This window comes from Diplotaxodon limnothrissa, linkage group LG18 (genome assembly GCF_057381915.1).
Source record: "Diplotaxodon limnothrissa isolate DT_005_m linkage group LG18, D_limnothrissa_male_GT1.1, whole genome shotgun sequence".
NCBI classification, from domain to species: domain Eukaryota; kingdom Metazoa; phylum Chordata; class Actinopteri; order Cichliformes; family Cichlidae; genus Diplotaxodon; species Diplotaxodon limnothrissa.
The window spans coordinates 24207236-24231739 of record NC_140613.1 but is presented as its reverse complement, the minus strand read 5'-3'; the positions used below and the strand labels follow the sequence as shown (position 1 = coordinate 24231739).

General features: G+C 45.6%; 1 protein-coding gene across 1 annotated transcript in view; it reads left to right on the top strand.

Annotated features, from left to right (window-relative positions):
• Positions 1-13660: 13660 nt before the first annotated feature.
• Positions 13661-24504, top strand: part of wls (Wnt ligand secretion mediator) — a 32423-nt gene continuing 21579 nt past the window's right edge. Inside the window, exons 1-5 of the mRNA XM_085377810.1 lie at positions 13661-13863; positions 17658-17930; positions 21073-21197; positions 23281-23442; positions 24032-24168. Of these exons, the coding sequence (XP_085233936.1) occupies positions 13758-13863; positions 17658-17930; positions 21073-21197; positions 23281-23442; positions 24032-24168 (803 nt within the window). The 5' untranslated portion in view covers positions 13661-13757. The remainder of the gene's footprint in view (positions 13864-17657; positions 17931-21072; positions 21198-23280; positions 23443-24031; positions 24169-24504) is intronic.

Genomic DNA, 24504 nt, shown 5'->3' with positions numbered 1-24504 from the left:
AGGCCAAAGTCGTGAGCACACATTTTTATTACACAGTTGCACAGTAACTTTAAAGCTGAACAATATTTAAAGCTGAATAATGTTTGATCGGATTATATTTTCTTCAAGGCGTGTAAAACATGAGGCGAATGAGGTGATTGTTTAAATTACAGCAGTAGATGCCTGCAGCTGAAACGGTTTTCTCATCTGAACGTGAACCTATGCATTGTACTATAGGAAAACGGTGGTGGATCAGTGTGCAAAAAGCCCCCAAAAGAAACACACAGCTTCTTTAGCTCAAACACTGTCTGATCTCTCTCTTAGATACTGTGCTGTTCCATCTAGTTATTGGTTACTGAGAAATGTTCGGTTATTAATTTATTAAGAGAGTGCAGCTGTTCAGATCAGATGGTGAAGCAGGAAAATGCAGAACATGTTACTATAGCTGAATGCTGTGTAAAATACTAGTAATAAATCTAACTCTCATTTATGGATTTTACTACTGTGGGGCTAAATAAAAAATTACACACATAATGAAATCTGCTACAATTACAAAGCTTAAGTTTAAAACAATTATTATTTATTAAGCATTTTTTTGCTCTTTTTTTAAAATTCTTTTTGCTAATAATGGCCTCAATTTTATTATGAAGTTCAAAGACCTATTAAACTTTGAAACCATGAAATCCAGGACCTTTGATGCTCGTAAATGTACGAGACCCTCTTTATGGCTAGTTTCCCCAAATATCTAATAATCCTTTCTAAAAGATGGCAACCACATACAGGTAAGTGTTTAACTGCCTAAACGGTGCATATATATGCAGTATTTAATAGTGAGAATATCTGTCTCATTTGTAACTGGCTCTGTGACTGGCCCTCAGATGCCAGACGGACAGATAATCCAGTACGAACATGATAGAACCATTGTTCAGGAGCAACAGGTGAGACAGGTTTAAGATCTAAAACATGCTGAAAGGACCTCTGTGTAGGATGGAGTGGGAGCTGTTTGGAGAAATCCAATAAAGTATTCACAATATTGTTCTCAGTGTGTAATCATCTGTACATCCAAATTTAGAAGCTTTTGTATTTTTGAATAGGGCTTTGGAGTTGACGTCACGCCGCAATGCATTGTGGGAGCGCAGCTCCATTTTCGGGGTCTACGAATCAAAACAAACACACTTTGTTGGAACGACGACGACAAGAAACATGCTTAAAAGCAGCTCAAAAGAAAAGACGGTATAGAGACCGATTGCGTCCAGAGGCGAAGCAGCTGTACTTGAAAAAAAATAGAGTGCATCGCAAATCTGGACCCATTTGAAATACGGCAGTGGAGTAAAGACCCAGACGACTTACCGCCACTGTCCTACCCCGATATCTTCACGTATCTTGTTTGTGGAGTAAGCGCTTACACAGCGAACCAGTTTCGTAATTACAAGTCACTGGAGGCGCACATCCAATTTACAAATGGCTGGGTGCAAGATTTGGCTATTTTCAAGCCACCAAACTCTGAGTACGTCGTCAAAGTAAGTCAGCTGGAGTGCATCGAGTGAAATAGCCATTTTTCACCCCCCACCATAATTAATGTTACACATTTATCATTTAACTGCTAAAATATCGTTATCATATTATATGCCCATAATTGTAAAGTACATGCAAGTTAACACATTGATAATCGGGTAAATTATTAACGCCAATTTGTGTCCTTCCTGTCTCATTTCATTTATTGTCTTTACATCAACCAATCAAGTCACTCCATTCTATGTTTGATCGCAATTTCTATAACTTCCGAGACCACCAACGATGATATTATTCAGCTATAAAGTGTGATGTGAACATATTTAGAACTTACCGGAATGAAAATGTCTGGAGCACCAACAGATATTTGGAGATGGAAGAGAACTGCACGTCAGCTCGTCTCACAGCTGCTATCCAGGCTAGACGCCTTCGTTTGGTAACATCAATACACGAGCTGCCTCATGTTGCTTCCAGGTTGGGAAAGAATGAAAAGATAAACCATTTTCAACCTTATTCTCTTGCCGGTCGTGTGATCGAACATTGCAGCCGACCACACAGCAAATACGAACCATGGCTGTTGTGTGTGACTTCGCTCCCTTTTCACTTGCGCTAGACCCCCAAAATGGCGGATCGGGCCAAAATCCTTTCCACGCCCACCCCCCGTGACATCACGCTCCAAAGCCCTATTGAAGTGATGGGAACCAGTATCTAACTGGTTACATTGAGCAACTTCACAACTAGTGCAACTGAATCATACACAATCATATACATGGAATTGTCTATAAAGTTAAGTCAAACTTTATAGACAATTTTCTATAAAGTTTAAAGACAATTTTCACGCCTCAGAAGCTTTGCAATTTTGAGACTGCTGCATCCCTCTGCAAGATATCTCACTATTTTTGACTTTTCTGAGCCTGTCAAGTCCTTCTTTTGACCCATTTTGCCAAAGGAAAGGACGTTGCCTAATAATTATGCACACCTGATATAGGGTGTTGATGTCATTAGACCACACCCCTTCTCATTACAGAGATGCACATCACCTAATATGCTTAATTAGTAGTAGGCTTTCGAGCCCATACAGCTTGGAGTAAGACAACATGCATGAAGAGGATGATGTGGACAAAATACTCATTTGCCTAATAATTCTGCACTCCCTGTATGTTGTATAACAATGCTAACTTATCACATTGGACATATTGAAAACACCTCCTGTAGCTTAATGCTGGCCCCATCCTTGAACTGCATGAAAATCATATGTTTACACATTGATTTAAATTTCTGGATATTTGGACATTGTTCGTCCTTAGCCGCTAATCCACTCCACAATTTAACCCCGCACACAGGCACACAAACTTTTCCTAGTAGTTCTCATCACATGCATCTCTCTAGTTGAAAAGCATTATCTGTGCTGTATTGTAATTAAACAAGTCATGAAGTTTTAGTCATTTTGACTGTAAAAATTAGAAATTTGTATGATGAAGGAAAGCGGGGAGGATCATCAAGGACTCCAGTCACCCCAGCCATAAACTGTTCAGACTACTTCCATCAGGAAGGAGGTTCTGCAGCATCCGGTCCCGTACCAGCAGACTGAGAGACAGCTTTTTCCACCAGGCCATCAGACTGCTGAACACGTCATAGACACCTCACCTTCACTACTGGAACTTCAACACTATGCACTCCATACTGTATATAAATGCCACTTGTTTTGCACAATATCCAACTACCAACCTCTGTATATTTCATATATTAATTTTATTTTTACGCTATTTAATTTGTAAAATATGTATACACACACACACACACACACACACACACACATATACACACACGTAGACATACATATTTAGTATACACATTCAGTAATATGCATACACTCTTATATTGTACATATATTTATTCATATAATTCTCAGATTTAGCCATTCTTATATTTGCTTGTTCTTATGTTATTGTACTTTGCACACCTCTGTTGCTTGTGAAGCTCGCACACAAGAATTTCACTCACAAAAAAAAAAAAAAAAAAAAAAAAAAAGATGGCGCCGGTGAGGTCGGCTGCCGTCACGACTGCTCCGACCACTTTTTCTTTGTCTTTGTTTTTTAAGTTAGTTTTCAGCGTTTATAAATCGGCAAAATCATCACCATTGGGTACATTAGGTATGACAGTGACACTCTTGTTTCTATTGGTATACAATGTACTCACAATTCGAAGTTTTTAACTCCGGATCCGAGCTGGCCGAGTGAGATCTCGAGGGAGAACAAAGGGAAGCCGCGGCGGCCTAGAGGGAAGCGAGCCGGCGTCAGGAACAGGCTGAGAGCTCGTGCACACCGCACACCTCTGCCTAGCATCCTGCTCGCCAACGTCCAGTCACTGGAGAACAAGCTTGACGACCTCAGGGCCAGGATAAAGTTCCAGAGAGACATTCGGGACTGCAATCTCCTCTGCTTCACCGAGACATGGCTGAACCCAGCGGTGCCGGACCACGCCATCCAGCCGGCCGACTTCTTCTCGGTTCACCGCATGGACAGGACACGGGACTCGGGGAAGTCAAGGGGAGGCGGCGTGTGTTTAATGGTGAACAACAACTGGTGCAACAGTGCGAACGTTGTTCCTCTCACACGCTCCTGCACACCAAATCTGGAACTACTGTCCATCATGTGTCGTCCTTTTTATCTACCTCGGGAATTTACATCGGCCATTGTAAGTGCCGTTTATATTCCACCACAAGCGGACACGGTCATCGCCTTATGCGAGCTGCATGAGGCACTCACACAGCACCAGACACAACACCGGGACGCTGCGCTTATTGTGACGGGGGACTTTAATAGCGCCAACCTCAAACGCGCAGCGCCGAACTTTTATCAACACATCACCTGCCCCACCAGGGGTGAAAGGACACTGGACCACTGCTACACTACGGTCAAGGACGGCTACAAGGCACAATCCCGCCCTCCGTTTGGCAAATCTGATCACGCCGCCATCTTCCTCATGCCAAAATACAAACAAAGGCTGAAACAGGAAGTTCCGGTTCAGAGGAAGGTCGCGCGCTGGACGGATCAATCGGTGGCCGCGTTACAGGACGCACTCGATGACGCAGACTGGGGCATGTTCAGAAACAGCTCCGACGATGACGTCAACGTGTTTACGGAAGCGGTTGTGGGATTCATCGGGAAACTAGCGGACGATACCGTGGAGACAAAGACTATCACAACGTTTCCCAACCAGAAGCCGTGGGTGGATAAAACCATCCGCAACGCTCTGAGATCCCGCACCGCTGCCTACAACACGGGACTCACAACGGGGGACATGGACCCGTACAAAGCCGCGTCATATAACGTGCGGAGGGCGGTGAAAGAGGCGAAGCAGCGCTACGGGAGGAAACTAGAGTCACAACTCCAACAGAGTGACTCTAGGAGCTAGAGTCACTCTGTGGCGGGGACTAAGGACAATAACGGACTATAAAGCACCAACAACCGGTATGACGAACGCGGCCGTGACTCTGGCAGACGAGCTGAACACTTTCTATGCTCGCTTCGAGGCTGCAGCTAAGGTTTCCAACAATGCTAGTGTTAGCGGCGGTAACGGCTGCAGACAGGAAGATACTGCCAGCACCGGAAACGTGCTCGTCATCTCCGAGCATGAAGTAAGGAGAGCCTTCAAGAGAGTGAACACCAGGAAAGCAGCAGGACCAGACGGCATCCCAGGTCGTATCCTAAGAGACTGCGCATACCAGCTAGCTCCTGTGTTCACTGAGATATTCAACATCTCTTTATCTCAGTCGGTGATCCCCATATGCTTCAAAGAGTCCATCATTGTTCCTGTCCCGAAGAAACCCCACCCTGCTTCTCTCAATGACTATCGCCCTGTAGCCCTCACCTCAGTAGTGATGAAGTGCTTTGAACGCCTGGTCAGAGACTTCATCATTTCTTCACTACCAGACACACTGGACCCACTACAGTTCGCTTACCGTCCAAATCGTTCCACAGACGATGCCATCTCTCATCTCCTCCACACATCACTCACTCACTTGGACACTAGAAGGGGGAATTATGTTAAAATGCTCTTCATAGACTACAGCTCTGCATTTAACACCATAATTCCCTCCACACTCACCACCAAGCTGGAGCATCTGGGACTCAGCTCATCTATGTGTCTGTGGATCTCCAACTTCCTAACTGGCAGACCACAGGCAGTAAGGATGGGCGGACATGTCTCAGCCTCCACCACTCTCAGCACTGGAGCCCCCCAGGGGTGTGTTCTGAGCCCCCTGCTGTACTCTTTGTACACATATGACTGTGTGGCCACTACCAGCTCCACCACCATCATCAAGTTTGCTGACGACACCGTCGTGGTGGGCCTGATCTCTGATAACAACGAGACGGCCTACCTGAAGGAGATTAGGAATCTGGAGAACTGGTGCCAGAGGAACAACCTCCTTCTAAACGTCAGTAAGACAAAGGAGCTGATAGTGGACTTCAGCACTAAGCAGGAGAGGAACTACCAGACCCCCGTCATCAACGAGTGCCCAGTGGAGAGAGTGGACAGCTTCAAATACCTCGGAGTTCACATCACGCAGGACCTGTCATGGTCCTGTCACATCAACACCGTGGTGAAAAAGGCCCGACAGCGTCTCTACCACCTCAGACGCTTGAGAGACTTCCAACTGCCCTCCAAGGTGCTCAGGAACTTTTACTCGTGCACCATAGAGAGCATCCTGGCGGGAAACATCTTAACCTGGTTCGGGAACAGCACCATGCAGGACAGACGAGCTCTACAGAGGGTTGTGCGGTCAGCTGAGCGCACCATCCGCTCCGAGCTCCCTGACCTGCACTCAATCTACAGCAGGCGGTGCTGGACCAAGGCCAGGAAGATCGTGAAGGACCTCAGCCATCCCAACAACAGACTGTTCTCTCTGCTGAGGTCAGGAAAGCGATTCCGCTCCCTGAAGACCAACACAGAGAGACTGAGGAGGAGCTTCTTCCCGCAGGCGATACGGTCTCTCAATCACACCACCACACAGTACTGACCCACACATATGGTTCTTACACTGTCATGCGCCGTGGTGCGCGGGCACGAAAGGATCCAGGCGCAGACTCCGAGCTAACAAAAAGACACTTTATTAAAACAACGAAAGGTGACCCGGGGAAAGTAGAGAGCAAAACAGAAACTAAAAATCCGGGGAAACAATGACACGAGGAAGCCGGGATCGGGACGGCGGGGGGCTGCAATAGAAAGGGGAGATGATTACTAGGGAGCCAGGAAGCGGGGAGAACATATCAGGACTGAGTTAGAGTAGGGGCTTACGATAGAACGGAACCGTGGGAGCTCGGGAGGGAAGTGTGGCAGTCCGTGGGGGCAGGAAGTCCGTGGAATGGCGAGTGGGCCAGGTGAGCGCCGCGAGATCCAGTTGAGCCGGAGGACAGGCAGGTAGCAGACGCCGAGTAGAAATCTGGACAGAAGTAGGCAGGTTAAACAAAGTTCCAAGCAGAAGAGAATGCACACTTTTCGTGGAAGTCTGGTTACCACTGTGGGGATGACTACGGACTGGCGTGGAGCATCCGTCAGCGCCGGATTAAGTGGATCTCCGTGTAATCACCGGGATGGAGAGCAGGTGTGCTAGTGATGGCCCAGCCCGGGGGTGTGGCTACCCGAGCATCACGCATTCCACAGACCATGACAGTGCCCCCCCCTCAAGGGTCGCCCCCAGGCGACCGACCGGACTGCGGCCTGCGGAGAGAAGCGCGGAAATCAGCGATGAGGGACGGGTCCAGAACGAAGGAACGCGGAACCCAGAGGCGGTCCTCGGGACCGTACCCCACCCAGTCCACCAGGAACTGCCACCCACGCCCACGCCGGCGCTCAGCCACGATGCGCCGGACCGCATAGGCCGGGTGACCGGCGACAAGCCGGGCGGGAGGAGGGGGCTCGGACGGAGGGCACAACGGGCTGCGGCGGACGGGTTTGACCTGGGAAACGTGGAACGTGGGATGTATGCGCCAGGAAGTAGGGAGCTTGAGCCGAACTGCCGCCGGGTTAACAACCGCATCAACTTCATACGGGCCAATGAAGCGGGGGGCCAGCTTCCGGGAGGACACACGCAGCGGAATGTTTTTGGCGGCCAGCCAGACCTTCTGCCCCGGCTGATAGTCGGGGGCGGGGGTGCGACGGCGGTTGGCATGGCGTGTGTGCTGTTCCTTCGTCCGCAGGAGAGCTTGGCGGGCCCTGAGCCAGACCCGCTGGCAGCGCCGGAGATGGTGCCGAGCGGAGGGGACTGCGAGACCGAGTTCGTCTTCAGGGAAAAGAGGAGGCTGATAACCGAGGGATGCCTCGAACGGGGACAAACCTGTGGCAGACGAGGTAAGTGAGTTATGTGCATATTCAACCCAGGGCAGAAAGGTGACCCAGGAAGTGGGGTTTTGGGACGCCATGCACCGTAGCGCAGCCTCTAGCTCCTGGTTAAGCCGCTCGGTCTGGCCGTTAGATTGCGGATGGAAACCCGAGCTTAAACTAACTCTCGCGCCCAAAATGGAACAAAAGGTCCTCCACACTTGTGAAGTGAACTGTGGGCCTCGGTCTGAGACGATGTCAAGGGGAATACCATGGAGCCGGAACACGTTTTCAATTAGGGCTAGGGCTGTGTCAGGGGCGGAGGGTAGTTTCGGTAGCGGGACGAAGTGGGCGGCTTTAGAGAACCGGTCGATGATGGTGAGGATGACGCTCTTTCCCGAGGAACAAGGAAGACCGGTAATGAAATCTAATGAGATATGAGACCAAGGCCGGTGAGGCGTGCTGAGCGGATGGAGCAGGCCCGCTGGGTGCTTAGTGGACAATTTGTTGCGGGCGCAGACAGTGCAGGCAGCCACATACTCCCTCGCATCTTGTCGTAAAGTCTTCCACCAGAAATGCCATTTGAGAAGACCAATGGTTCTGCTCACGCCAGGGTGACACGAAAAACGTGCAGTATGGACCCAATGGATTACCGCTCCGCGGGCAGCAGCGGGGACAAAACGCCGTCTGGGGGGTCCGGTACCCGGGTCAGGGTCTCCCGGGAGGGCCTGGCGGATAACCTCCTCAACATCCCAGGAGAGGGCGCCCACCACACAGGTTGGGGGGAGAATGGTGGTTGGTGACGATGTCTCCGTGTCTGGGGAGTACTGGCGGGAGAGCGCATCTGGCTTGGCATTCCGTGAACCTGGGCGATACGAGAGAGTGAAGTTAAAGCGTGTAAAAAACAGGGACCAGCGGGCTTGGCGAGAGTTTAACCTTTTAGCAGTCCTAAGATAAATTAGATTCTTATGGTCCGTCCATATGAGAAAAGGCTGCTCGGCTCCCTCCAGCCAGTGGCGCCACTCCTCCAAGGCGAGTTTTATGGCCAAGAGCTCCTTATCGCCTACGTCATAATTTCTTTCAGTAGGGGTGAGCCGGCGAGAGAAGTAGGCGCACGGCTGGAGCTTACCTTGAGGTCCAGACCGCTGAGAGAGAACAGCCCCGACTCCGGTGTCGGACGCGTCCACCTCGACGATGAATTGTTTGGTGGTGTCGGGGTGGAGCAGAATGGGCGCCGTAGTGAACAATGCCTTCAATTTGGTGAACGCTGTGTGGGCCTCCAGGGGCCAGGTGAAAGGTACCTTAGGAGAAGTGAGGCGAGTGAGAGGCGCGGCGACGTGGCTGTAGTTTCGAATGAAACGTCGGTAGAAGTTCGCGAACCCGAGAAAGCATTGGAGCTTCTTCCGCGAATCCGGGACTGGCCACTCCAGAACCGCCTTGATCTTAGCTGGGTCCGTCTTCACCTGTCCTCCTGCTAAGACATAGCCCAAAAAGGAAACCGATGAGGCGTGAAACTCGCATTTTTCTGCTTTGACAAACAGTCTGTTTTCCAGTAACCGTTGCAGGACGCTCCGGACGTGAACGTGATGCTCCTCCATGGTCCTGGAAAAAACGAGGATGTCATCCAAGTATACAAAAACAAACAGGTTCAGGAAGTCTCGGAGCACATCATTCACTAGCGTCTGAAAAACCGCAGGGGCGTTAGTTAAGCCGAATGGCATAACCAAATACTCGAAGTGGCCCAGTGGCGTGTTAAAAGCGGTTTTCCACTCGTCCCCCTCCCTTATTCGGACCAGATGGTATGCGTTTCGCAGGTCCAGTTTTGTGAAAACGGTGGCTTCCTGGAGAGAGCCAAAAACAGAGTTAATCAACGGAAGAGGGTACTTGTTCTTTACGGTGATGTCATTTAAGCCCCGGTAGTCAATGCACGGCCGCAGCGAACCGTCCTTTTTCCCCACGAAGAAGAAGCCCGCAGCGACTGGGGAAGAAGAGGGTCGAATGATACCGGCCGCGAGTGATTCTCGGATGTAGTTTTCCATAGACTCCCTCTCGGGGCGAGACAGGTTGTACAACCGGCCGGAGGGCAGCGGGGCACCAGGTAGCAGGTCGATGGCGCAGTCATAGGGGCGGTGTGGTGGCAGAGAGCAAGCCTTGTCTTTGTTAAACACTTCCTGTAAGTCGTGGTATTCGGGTGGGATGGAGGAGAGGTCAGGTGCTTGTGTAACAGGTGGGGTCGGGTTAGTGGGTGGAGCGAGAACTGCTGATCTCAGGCAATTCGCAAGGCAGAACAAACTCCAACTGGCGATCTTGCTTCCTGCCCAATCGATGTGGGGATTATGTCTTTGCAGCCACGGGTAGCCTAACACGAGCGGGGTGTCGGGAGACGGGAAGGTAAAGAACGAAAGCGATTCGTTGTGGTTCCCAGAAGTGACTAATGTCACGGGCGCGGTCTGATGAGTGATGTAAGCAAACACTTGTTTATTCAGCGCTGACGCAGGGAGGGGAGGTTCCAACAGAGTGAGTGGAATTTCCAGCTCTTTAGCCAGTCTTTCATCCATGAGATTCTGCTCCGCCCCAGAATCCACTAATGCGCTGCATGTGACAGTCTTTTTATTGGTTATTATGGCAACGGACACAATCAATCGGGGTCTAATAGTATTCAATGTGCAGCCCACCCGTATCCCCGAACCTACCGGTGAGCTGGTCCGTTTGGGCGAACCGGGCAGCTGGCGATGCGGTGTCCCGGCTTCCCACAGTATAAGCAGTCCCCGGCCCGAAAACGGCGTTCCCTCTCCTCCGGCGAGAGCCGAGAGCGCCCGATCTGCATCGGCTCCGGCGGAGGAGGAGACTGTGAGCGAGCGCACGCCGCTGGAGAGCTAAAAGGGGACAGGGGCAGTGACACGCGAAAGTCTGGGTGCAACACGGGTTTCGGTGGCTTGGACCGCCGTTCGGCCTCCCTCTCCCGTAGACGCTTATCGATCCTACGGGTGAGTGACACCAAATCCTCGAACGTTTTAGCCGCCTCGTGAAACGCGAGCTGATCCTTCATCTGATCGTTCAGGGAGCGTAAAAAAAATTCCCCTTAGGGCCGAATCGGGCCAGCCAACAGCGGCTGCCACGGTGCGAAACTCCACTAAATACTCCGCAACGCTACGCCGACCCTGGCGGAGCACCAGTAGCTTTTGAGCGGCATCATCCTCGGAAACTGACGGAGAGAAGGTTACTTTAAACTCGTCGAGGAAGTCATCGAAGTCGCAGCGCTGTATCGGGTTAGCAGATAAATAGGCTTCAGCCCACGCCAACGCCCTTCCCCTCAGCAGTCCCACGAAGTGGGAAATCTTGGCCGCGTCAGTGGGGAAGGCGAGTGGCGAGCGACTGAAGAAAAGAGTACACTGAAAAAGGAACCCCCCACACTGGTCCAATTCGCCGTGGAAGGGTTCCGGCGGCGGAGACGTCACACAGCGGTACGCCGAGTCGGGCTGTTTAGCGCACATCTCTCCCTGTTTCTCGCTCAGCTCCTGATACTGATCCTGAAGCGAAGAAAGTAACTGATCGTGTCGGCCGAGCATGGCACCCTGCTTATTAATAGCTGAACGTATCGGGTCTGCTGGATCCATCTTGGCCAGTCCGTACTGTCATGCGCCGTGGTGCGCGGGCACGAAAGGATCCAGGCGCAGACTCCGAGCTAACAAAAAGACACTTTATTAAAACAACGAAAGGCGACCCGGGGAAAGTAGAGAGCAAAACAGAAACTAAAAATCCGGGGAAACAATGACACGAGGAAGCCGGGATCGGGACGGCGGGGGGCTGCAATAGAAAGGGGAGATGATTACTAGGGAGCCAGGAAGCGGGGAGAACATATCAGGACTGAGTTAGAGTAGGGGCTTACGATAGAATGGAACCGTGGGAGCTCGGGAGGGAAGTGTGGCAGTCCGTGGGGGCAGGAAGTCCGTGGAATGGCGAGTGGGCCAGGTGAGCGCCGCGAGATCCAGTTGAGCCGGAGGACAGGCAGGTAGCAGACGCCGAGTAGAAATCTGGACAGAAGTAGGCAGGTTAAACAAAGTTCCAAGCAGAAGAGAATGCACACTTTTCGTGGAAGTCTGGTTACCACTGTGGGGATGACTACGGACTGGCGTGGAGCATCCGTCAGCGCCGGATTAAGTGGATCTCCGTGTAATCACCGGGATGGAGAGCAGGTGTGCTAGTGATGGCCCAGCCCGGGGGTGTGGCTACCCGAGCATCACGCATTCCACAGACCATGACATACACACACACTGGACATTCTGGACATTGTTTTTGCACAACACTGGTCACTATATTCTTCATTTCCGGTTAATACTTGTACAGCTGCTGTTATTGTGTATATATTTATTTATATTTAGATTTCTTCATACATTCTTATATAGTTCTATATTGTGTATTGTGTATTTTGTTGTACAGTTATTTTATTTTCAACTTTAATTTATATATTTTATCTTATTCTTTCCCAGTTAAATTTACCCTTCATTCTAATTTGTGTTGTACAGTTATTTCATTTTTAACCTTAATTTATATTTTATTCCTTCCTAGTTAAATTTACCCTTTTTAATTTTTCATATTTATTTCCTATCTTATTCATAGCCTTTTCCTTTTTCGTTTTCTTTAGGTCACGAGCAGTTGTCCAAGCATTTCACTACATATCGTACTGTGTATGACTGTGTACGTGACAAATAAAATTTGAATTTGATTTGAATGTACTGTACCAGTGTACCTGCACATGTGATGTGACAATAAAAGTGATTTGATTTGAAGATACTCATGTTTGTGTATTATGCAAATTGTCCTTTTCTGTAATTTCTGAAAAGAGAATTTAGTGTATTTTTTAATTATTTCCCTATACCTCTATACAATAAGTTAAACGTGAACAAAAGGGCTCTTTCAGCAGCTCCCATTCAATTAGTTTCACACTCACACCATTACTGAATTAAGAAGCCAAAATGAAAGCAGTCTGTATGCAGAGAAGCAGCTTGTTTAGCTTGAAGCATTTTCCTCCTTACAACTGCAGGAGGAATTTCTATAGAAAGAAATGTTGGGAAAAATATTTTTTTCCTGCTATTTAATTGTTTAAAGGATAGTTAATTACTTTGTTGTAATATAAATGGGCATTGGAGAAGTCTTCATCAATAGGAAAAGCAGTAAAACTGAAATACATTTAAGAGGTTAAAATATATAAATGTCTTCCCATTTTCCAAGCTATACAGTGGGGAATCTTTGGCGGCCCTTACGTATGACACCTCTGCTCTACTACATGTAATGTGAAGACTTAATTACAAATTATAAGCAATTAAATTGGCTCTTTTTTTTGGAGGGACAGCGAAAGTCTGATCTACTGGCTCTAGGAACCAGGAAGATTTAGTGACATTTTTTATTTTATTTTTAACTGTCGAACATTAGTTGGCTTAAACCTTTGAGTATGTCACGTGCCCAGAAAAATCTGAACTTACAGAACACAGTTAAGTATTGTGCAGCCGCCTATTTATATCTCTTCCTACCTTGGACTAAGAATAGGTTAGGGGGACAATGTGTCGACGGCTCCAAACATGAGATGGGACCTCACAAACCTTCCTTTAAATAGCCCTGTCCCACACAACAGGGACGCTATTACAGGCATTCAATGACACAGTAACCTGCATTACCAGCCTCTAATGCAATGCGGTGGCGCTCCACAGATCTTCCCCCTGATCTTAGCTGGCTGTTGAGGGATAAAGCTGAGCGCTATTCGGTCATGTGATTCCTGTTTTTTCCCTCCTCCTCCTAAGTTGAAAGGCAGGAGCAGAGCGGTGGGGGCCCAGCTTGCCTTCCTACTTGCAGTGGATGCATCGCTTTCTTCTCCCCCTCTTGTCCTTCCAACATTACTGTTTCTCGCTCGGTGGTGATATTTTCAATCCAACATTTCCTTCGCCATGGCGGGGGCTATTATTGAGAATATGAGCACCAAAAAGTTGGTGATAGTGGGAGTTATTCTGCTTTTGTTCCAGGCGTTTGCCTTCATGGTCGGCGGTTTAATTGGTAAGTTGTTTTTTTTCCCCGTTTTCCTTGCCTCAATTTTATCTGTACTTTTATTACGTGCTTTTTCAAGCTAACGTCTGTGTTTGTACGCGCGTGCTCGCGGGTATTTAAAGGTTAACGTGTATAAAAGGCTAAAACGGAAAACTTTTAAGTTGAGTTCGTCGCTATTTACCTTGATAGGAGCGGTAATAAACGCTCCCGGTGAAACAAAAGACGAAGGGCGCTAACTTTTAGCCGTATTTTTTACCTTTCGAGACGAAATGGCACCTCCGCTCTAAATCACTGCTTTTGTTTCAAGGTGTTCGCTGCCTGCGTGCCCACAACCAGTTGGCTTCGTTTCTGTGCTTAAAAATAACGCAGAACATCACACTTTTAATGGGCTGTTTCAACACAGAAAAGCTCTGGGATACCTTTTTTTTTTTCTTTTCCTTCCCTCGACTACTTTGATCCCAACTCGAATGTTCTCCTCTCCCTCTTCTCCCCCCTCCTCCCCGTATATAATATCCGCTGTGTGGGGGCCCCCAGGCAGCATCTCTACCTTCCTTTCATTCCTTCCTTCGCCCTGCGTTTGTCTCCCCCTTTTTTCCTCCCCAAATCCCCACGGCCTCGCAGGCAGAGCATTAATGTTTCTCCCGTCTTCCACGAGTTTCATTTGCATCGAGGCAGACATGCACAGACCTGCACAGAAACACACATACACGCGCAGCTGTCAACGTTGCATTTTTTTGCCTTCAGGTCTGTATTGGAGTTGCTGTCAAGTTTCTTCAAATCCACCCACTCAAATACGCTCGCACAAGCCCCACCAGCAGTGCAACAGCACGGTCGATAGAAGTTGGGTCCATGTGAAAGATGCCTGTGTTGCTTTTAGAGTCTGGAAACCACCCACCAGCCAGTCCCCCTCTCCCTCTCTCTACATGGCTGATAAATTAGCCTGTTTGGTTCATTCCTGGCTGAGATGGTTTTAATGAAGCCAGATTCCTTTGTGTTTGCTCGGTGGCCGGGGGCGGCGAGGGTAATTGAGTAGAAAGGGGGTTTTCTCCCCTTGTTTCCCGACAAACCCGGGAACACGGCATGGGGTCAGCGGGCTGAGGGGATGGCCATTATTCTGGACACACTGGGATAGAGACTGGAGGAGCTGGTGTGCCTCTGGACTCACGGGGTCACTTGATAATTGAACTCCGAGGGGATCCAGATAACTGGGTTTAATTCACTCCAGTGGGTCGTCCTTGTTGCTCTGTGTGCATTTTAATGTTTAATTTCAAACAGCCTTTAGCACAGATAAAGATCCTCGTGGTGGAGTTTTATGACTGTGCGAGAGCCTATAGGTGTGTAAACCGTGGCATCCGCCCTTTAGCTTTTGATTTGGAGTGAGCAGATATGTTTAGATGTTCAGATAAGTAACAGGATCTTTCTGGACAGGTGCACACGGTTTTCTTCCCTCTGTGGCTACTGCACCTTTGGACACGATAAAAGGTTGAAAAATACATCGGTCTAACAGCGTTACCACTTATGAGTTGGTGCTTTCTAACAGTAGAGATGGAGAAGAGAGCTTTGCATCGTCTTTGAAACACCACTAATCTCTTTTACAACCTGGATGTGAAAACTCAAAGCTCTGAATGCTCATCCTCACGAGTCAGTACTTCCTACAAGTACCCTAGACGGTGATTACAGCTTATGTCACCATACTAGGAATTTTACTAAGAGCTTAATAACTTCCCAGTAGTTCTTTCAGATTTGCTCAGCATTTTGCATATTTATCTTAGAGTGTGAGATTTTGTTTGCGTACCTTTTGATTGAAGCCATTTCAAAGTTTTATCTGCATGATTTGAGTCCACATCCTGCTTGTTATAAGCCAGTATTCAAATCAAAACATTTTTGAGGCATAAATGTGTTTTTATGTCCTTTGTCCTAGTTTTGACTTTCATAACTCCCAGGTACCCATTTGTTCTTTTATTCAGTCTGTCGGTGGGAAGTGTATAAAGAATAAAAAAAAAAAAAAAATTAAATCTGCTTACTTCACTGCTTGTTTCAGTTCAAGTTTAGTGTCTGACTTATGGCTCTGATTTTAAGTTTGCATCACTGCAGTGTAGTGCAGACCTCCTGGCTTAGGTTTTCAGAGTTTTTATTGTATGAATGAAATTATTTGAAAAGTTGAGGCCATATTGTATTAATGAAGAACAACATCCACTTTCAGAACTACTTTCTGTTCTGATGGCATCTTAATATGGTTTGTGAAAGGCATACTGGTAATCTTACTGGGTCAGACCGCATAACATTTACTTATCACAGTAAACAACAGCACAAGGGTGTTTATACTTGTTTTATGTCCGCTTTTCTGATGCATCTCTGTGAGTTGCTCAGAAAAAAGACAGTTTTAGAGAATTCCCCAAAGACAAAGGTCATGTATGTTGAGTTTTTACTAATTCACGTTACTTTTAATACCCTTTTTCATATCAACCTAAGTCAGTACACATGAGACCAAATTGTTTAACAAAACAAAACACACACAACAACAACAAGGTTGGGGGAGCATGAACAAAACTGGAGCATTTCTGTCCAGAAACTAATATCACTAGATTAAGTGTGTATGTGACCCTATTGTGAGACTGCTGGTCTTAATGGGACTGCTTCTAACAAATCGTTAACAGGAAGTTGTGTAGTTTGATGCATTCAGTTGATTCTAGTATGTGAAATGCGTGCTCCGTGACCAAGCATCAAGATGCATCTATTAGCGTCACCATATAAAGGGAGAGAGTTAACACTTGTAAACATTTAACGCAAGAGTGGTAACTTCTGTAACTACTTGACTTCACAGATAGGCTGATTAGATTCCAACAGCAAACGACTTTCAGTACTCTTCTGTTGGTTTATACGCTGCAGGTGAATGATTTCCTACAAAGTGGTCATTTACAGCTGTTTGGATGCATTTTTTAAATCAATTTACTAAAGAGTGTATAGAATGATTTATTAAAATGCTGCCAAATTATAATCATCAGAAAAGTTTGACCTCACATGTCACTACTGCTGTGGCAAGTACTGTGTATTTACATTGGCTCTTTGTGCTACTTCTGTGTGTATGTCTGCGCTATGAGGAGTATAAATACAAAAGTGACCTTTGTCTGAGCCGGTAATGTATAAGGGCTTGCAGGTAAATGCTAAACCACTATAAATCTAACAGATTCACTTATTTGCTGATTGTCCCGCATCATTTCCTGAATTAATGTTGGGGTTTTTGGGGGCTTTTTGTTTTGTGTGTCTACACCTTCACTCAGACCTTTCAGGTGTCGTTCACATCAGGCCTCTAGGTTCTACAACAGGGTGCCAGAGTTTCTTTGCTGTCATGATAATGGCCGTTTTTGTTCTCTTACAATAGTTCCTGTGAGTAGAGACTGCAAACAGCAGTCTTGTCAAGCTCATGAATCTCAATGCGTAAACACTGTAATTGGTGCCTGAGAGCTTTCGGGAATTTTCCCTCCCTCTCACTTCACAGCCAGAGCCTTGCTTGTAGGCATTTCCTAAACAGTGTAAAAAAGTAATTACCAAAGTGTTTGTACTGATTTGGCTGAAAGTCAAACTGGCAACTGTTCCTAAGATCTTAACATTGTCCTTGAACAGTTTAATCTGCAGCACTGAAGACTGATGTATTATATTTGGGCTAAAATAATTTCATGCGATTTGTTAGTTTGAGGGCAAATCTGGCATGGTAGGACCATTTAAAAACAAAAGCAAAAACAAAACTCCTGCAGTATTTCAGTTTGACACTTAGTCTAACCTCTACCACTTTGTCTTTCCAGCTCCCAGCCCCACCACAGCAGTCCACTACTTGGCCACAAAATGCGTGGATAAACCGAACAAACCGCAGCAAACAAAATGGTTCATGCCTTGGGGCCGAAAGGAGTGTGATAAGATCCGGTCGTTTGATGAAGCCATGGCCAAGAGGATCGAGGCTAACAACATTGTGTTTGCTGTCCACATTCCTCTTCCCAACAAGGAGATGAGCCCGTGGTTCCAGTTCATGCTGGTCATTCTGCAGTTTGACATCGCTTTCAAGATGTACAACCAGATAGGTGAGAACTAAAGGTGTCTTATGGGTTTTAAAGGAAAATAAGGGATGGGGCAACATAGCCCATGTTTTGTCTCAAGGACATGGCTTTTTTTTTTTTTTTGCATGCCACAAACTTTGTCAATATTTTGTCTCTGTGGTATTTCTTGCTTTCACAATCTGAAGAGAAACTATTTACAGAGGCTCTGGACAAAGCTAACCTCTGAAATATTCACAACTATTGTAATCTCAAGTCACCAGCGTTGTAAAAGTCAGCTACAGCTAATCTTTTTCAGTACAATTCTTCTTGTTTTCCTCCCTCTTTCACCTTCCCTGAACACTCAGAATTCCTCAGAACGTCTACCTTAAATGTATGGCACAGAAAGGCAGCAAACAGGCAGCAAACAAAGATGAATGTCTTGCTGTTTCGTCTCAAAAGCCTCGCAGATCTCAGGGTCTTTGTCAGTCACTGTTGAGGCAGGTATTGGTGTTGGTTGCTTTAGGCCAATTACATTTCCTTGTTTTCCATACATCTTGGATATTTCATTATCCCAATTCAAACTCTCTTTTTTAAACATAAGCTTAGATTGATAGGGATATTGCCCATGTGTAAGCTGTTTGAGATGTAATTGTAATGGGTTAGGGAGGAAAAAAAGGTTGAAATTTGTCATTGGTTTTGTTTATGCAGCTGATCCAGGCTGCCTTTTGATGTCTTCAGTCTCCCACTGGAAACATTTTTTGCATCTTCTCCTAATTTAAAACAACATTGTTGTGAAGTGTACTAGTTCACAGCTCGATCTGCAGCATTCTAATAATGCGTCGAAGTACTTCAGAGGAGGGGGAGAAGGGAAATAACTAGCACCTCAGAGAAGACAGGGTTTGGTGTCATGGCAGGGTGCTTAGAATCCTCAAAGAAGGGATTAGAGAGGATGATGAGAAAGTCTAATGAGAGTCTGGATCACCAGCAGAGTCTGGGGAAGTCGATTTGAATCTCAATGAAAAATTTTCTTCAAATGGATTGCAATGCATAGCAAAGTATTTGAATGTCAGGTTGAGTACGATGGGAACGTTTGATGTAAAGAGGCTTATCTAGACTGACACATGCTTGTCAGCCTTAATACAATCCATTGTAGGCCAGCACACTCAAAGGTGATGAGAAGTATTTGTAGCAACAAAGAGGGCAAAATACCTCAGAATCTTTGCCTTTCTGGTCTGGCTTGTCTAAACAGTCATGGTACAGTGGCGTCCTACTCATTAGCATCCCTTACTTGCTCACATTCTTGGCCTCGGTTGTGTCAGGGGGCTGTGGGTTGTTTACTGCCTGGCTGTCTGACAGATGAGTCAGTGATTCAGCCTGGACCACAGACAAGCCTTTTTGCCAGATGTCATCGACTCATTTTGATCTTTCTAAGCTATGCGAGGTGCTGTGAGAACAAATGGATGCAGAAGAAGCAGAGTGCCACATTTAGTAGAAATCGGGTAGTGCTGGAAAAAGCAGGAATCTCACCTTGAAATGTAAAATAGTTGACAATTTTAAACCCTATAATTTACATCCCTTTTCTAGTGTACAACATTATTGCCTGTTCCGTTTTTATCCTGAGGAGGTAAGCTTGAAACTGAAAAAAAATAAGAGGCGGGTAACGAACAGACTGCCTAAATTGGCATAAGCATTGCGTAATGTGAGGCATTTTTGTGTCTCACATTACAGAAAGCTCTTTAATCTTATAAAAGAGGAACAATCAGGTAGTCAAATCACCGTTTTATGTTGTCTGACGCAACTTCTAATATTAGGCCATGTCTACATTTTTATTCAATAAACCTTACTGCATAAAACAATTCATTGATTCTGATTTCATAAAATGCCAGTGAGCTCCCAATTGAAACGCTGGAGCCACTTTGTGAATCTGCCGGTAACAAAATACCATGAGGGTTAAATCCCGAGTAGAGCAAGCTCACAAAGGTGGGTGGATTCTGTTCTGCTGGTGTATGACGAAGTAACACAAGGCCATCTCTTCCTTGACTACCTTATCTGTGTAACAATGTTCATCCCAGAGAAGAGCGTCACCCTTATTAACCACTCCACCCACCTGCCCCACTCCACCCAGCACCAAGCACCCCCTTTCTGGCCCAGGTCCAGCAATAACACAGCTGTTGAGGAGGCTTAGTTTCCGTGGCAATGGCTGCTGGAGTGGACTGGAATGTTTGCATGAAGCGAGCTGACATTTGAGGGCGGCCGGCTCAACCAATGGCAGAGGGGAGGGCATTACAGAGACAGTCGGCTGCCAGTTTTCATCTGGCTCCCTCTTCTTCTCTCTCCCCTTTTTTTTTCTTTTCCTTTTTTCCCCCGTCTTACAGCAGAGGCCACCGGGTTTCTTTCTCTTCATTCCAGCTTGTTTCATAACGGCACAAGAGGCTCTCTGGAGGGCTGGAGGAGAAAACACTTGGCTTTGTAATGTGATCTAAAGATGGAGCTTTAATAGCTTGGCTTTGGATCTTTTTGTTGGATTCACTGGGCTGGGTTTTTTAAGGTCTTGTTGAAGTTTGGGTGTATTGGGAAGTAACCTTGCTATGGTTACTTTGGAAGGAACCATATCGAACACGTGGATATTGAGAAATAATCTTATTAATACGAGTGTTTCAGAACTTTTCCAGATTTGCAGGACCACTGTTTAACACGCCAGTGATCTGCACTTTACATGAATGTATGCCAGTTTGAACTGTACCCTTGAGTTTTTGATGCAAATGCCGATTGCCAGTGATTAAACTCACTGATTGCTTCTTAAACGTTCTACAGATTTTGACACATACAAGGAAAAAAGCTAGGCGTCCACTGCTAAGAGCATTTGGTGGGTGTATACTGAAAAGGCTGTGGCTGTCTGTCACCACATTTTAATTTGATCTCATTGCGAGGATGATAAGAGGCAGCAGGTTTGTGCAGTGACGAGGCACAACACACGTCAAAATGCAGACGTGTGTATATGTATTATTCAGAGCCTTCTTTGTTCTTTCCATCGGGAAAAATGTTTCTCTCTGTCTTCTTTATTATTGTCAGGATTGTCCTTAGAATATGTATATCAAGTGTTATATTAATGCAAAAGCAACTTCTTGTTGTTGTGGTGGTGATGATGATGATGATGATGATGATGATGATGATTATTATTCCCCAGAGGATGGATCATTGGTGTACATTGACGTTGGCCTGGCCTACAGAGATGATATGGACAGTGAATGGACAGAGATGGCTCACTCCTTCGAGCAGAGGAAACTCAGCTGCAACTTCACCGCTACCAAGGTAGTTAAGACTGTAGCTCGACTTTTAAATTACAAAAGCTTGCTCATTTTATTGACTTGGCACACAGAGCCAAAGTTGTGTCATGTCTGGGCTTGCCTCTGTCCTGTAGCTTCAATAACTCAGTGCAAACTTAATTTCTTTGCTGTACTTAAAAAAAAAAAATTAGTAGTATAAGTAGAGCTGGGCGATATATCGAGTTTTTTAAAAATATCGATATATTTTCATACGAGATATAAGATGTGACAATATCGTTTATATCGATATAGTCTATGTTACGTTAAAATTATACTCGTGGAGCCGCAGGTTTGCCTCTCTTTCGTCCACTTTTGTCTCTACGCAACGTTACTCGGCCTCGCCTCTCCTTCACTGAACACAACTCCGCCTCCCCCATAGCTTCACCTGCAGGCAATGACAAGATGAAAGCGGAAAATCTCCGTTAGCGAGTTACCGTGCGTGGGGCTGGACGGCGTCAACGTGTTAGCGAGCTAACCGCGCTAACGACATGCAGCCCGGAGGGGCTGCACGGCCTAAAATCCTTTCATTTTCTCAAAACTCGACAGTGCGCCTTATGTATGAATTCTGGTTGTGCTTACTGACCGCGAACCGATTTTATGTGGTACACAGCGCTCGGCAATCTGTCAAAAAATGTTTTAATATGACTTTGCTAAGCTACGGAGCTGCACCGCTTGATGGATTGTCTTGGAGGATTACGGCTACCGGGGAGGAGCCTCGCGGAGTGATAGTACTGTGCTTCAACGTAATATTACCGTACTGTGTGTGTATAAGGACCACAAATGGCACCTGTTCAGAGACGTGGTGCAGCTGTGAAATCTGTCTCTTTGTTATTATGCTCAGCGTCTATTAGTTTACATTTTGACTGCACAATTGTGAGCTTTTTGTTATGCACAAAAACAACATTGTTTTCTTTTATTTATGGACCATGATTATTTAATAAATGCTGATAATTTATTTTTGAGTAATTTCTTCATGTACATCTACGCTGTATGTAAATAAAAGCGCCCACATCTGGGACACAGTGTGACTAGAACTCTCTTTTTGTTCTTAACTTATGGCTTAAAAAAAAAAAATCGAGATATATATCTTATATCGGCATCCAGCTAAAAAATATCGAGATATGAATTTTGGGTCATATCGCCCAGCCCTAAGTATAAGTATAAAGTATTTTAGAGGTTTAAAGTACAGCTCTGTCTGCCCTGCTGTTTTTACAGACATGTCTGAACTAGATGCAACACCCTTAATTTACCCAAGAACTCGGTTCTCCTCTCTGAATCATATTTAGTCAGTTATTGTCTAGCAATAAGGGGTAATGGGGTTTGTTAAAAGGTGAGAGCATAACTCTTGAAAAAGGAGAGGTATTATAGTATTTTTCCACAACTGCTGTTAAATAGAAATATGAAACAATATGGTACAAAGCTTTTATGGAAAAGATACTCGGTTTAGGTATTAATTGCAAAACTAGATGGATAAATTGCTGTACTAATAATGTAACCTTTTTATCAGCGTATACAAGAATGATCTGTAAAGTTAAGTTATTATATATATATATTAGTTTATATTATGAATCGCATGGTTTCTGACTCCAAAGTCTCTTCATATTATGAAAAAGGTCTGTATCATTAGCCTTAGTGAGAATACCCAAATTTATGATCTAGTGACAAAGCAGGCAATTGAACCCTTGGTAAAAAAAAAAAAATTGGCCCAAGGTACAGCATCCCAGGTAGAAATGTTTATATTATTTTATATTATTTTAATATATTTTATATTGTAAAGGCTTCTGACAAGTTACATGGGTAAATTAGTTAAACTGAAGTATTAAGGAGATATTTTATACTCAAAATTTTCAATGAAAACACTGCCTAGGCTATTTTTGTGCTTACATTTTTGTGGGAAAGAAGAATGGAAAATGCTCTGTATTTACTTACACTGCTGCCTCAAAGCTACATTCAGCTAATCTTGTGGATATAGTCAGTTTCAGAACTGTTGATGCTGATGCTTACCTAAAATAAATTCAAGTAGCTTGTCTCTTTAGGTAAACGTGTTTTCAAATGCTTGTTTACTCCAGACTCACGAGAATGAGGGCCGTTACTACGAGTGCGACTTGCTACCTTTCATGGAAGTGGGGAGCGTGGCCCATAAGTACTACCTCCTCAACATTCGCCTGCCTGTCAACGAGAGGAAGAAGATCAATGTGGGAATTGGAGAGATCAGAGACATCCGACTTGTTGTAAGATTTCACAATGACATGTCATTACCCCATTAAACTCTCACAAAAACACATGCATCAAATACAGTATGCTGGGCTTTAAAGGGTTAAGGGATGTACTGTTATAGCCCTTTTCCACTAGTACCTACTCTGCTCTGCTCAACACGCCTAAGTTTTTAGGGTTTTCCATTAGATAGTAGTACATATTATCAGGCCTTTTTTAAGCACCTGCACAGCAGGGGCTGAGGCTATCCAAAAATGTACGTCAACAGACTGCATGCCACGGACTGGTTAATCAGCAGCATCACTTGATGAGTCATGAGAGCGTCGCCTACACAAAATCAAAAATGCAATTTTTGAAACCCAACAACAAAGGAAATGACTGCACAAAAAAACAATACATTGAGCAGCAGGTATACCAACGCCTTGACATCCTTCATTATTATGCTGTACGTTTTGACCCCCACACATTATGTTGTACTTAATTGTAATGGGAAAAAAACTGAAATGGAGTGAGGTCGAATCACATTGAGCCAAGTAGGTTTTAGTGGAAAACTTCTATTAGTGTTACCGTGCACTGACACTGATAGCGTTTCTTATTGCTCATCAGGGAATTCATCAGAACGGTGGCTTCACCAAAGTTTGGTTTGCCATGAAGACCTTCCTCACACCCAGCATCCTCATCATCATGATCTGGTACTGGAGACGCATCACCCTCATGAGCAGACCTCCTGTCCTGCTAGAGAAGTAAGGCCCCCTCATTATCAGTATCATAGTGATGATCTGTAAAAAGTGCAACTTTTCTTTTTACGTTTCCAAATAACACAAAATTTTGCTGCTGCCATCCACCTTTCTCTTCACTTCATCCATCTACCCTCAGGTGACCAGTGATGAAGATTCAAATAATTGAATTAACTGTGGCTCAGTGATTACAGATAAATGATATGTTGAGGACCTGCATGTAATTGTTAGATGATAACACAGTAGCTCAGCTTCAGCGCATGTACTAGATGAAAGTACATATTAACTATGGATGAAAAGAACAAGTAGGTCATACTAGCTGTGTACAGTATAGGTCACTGA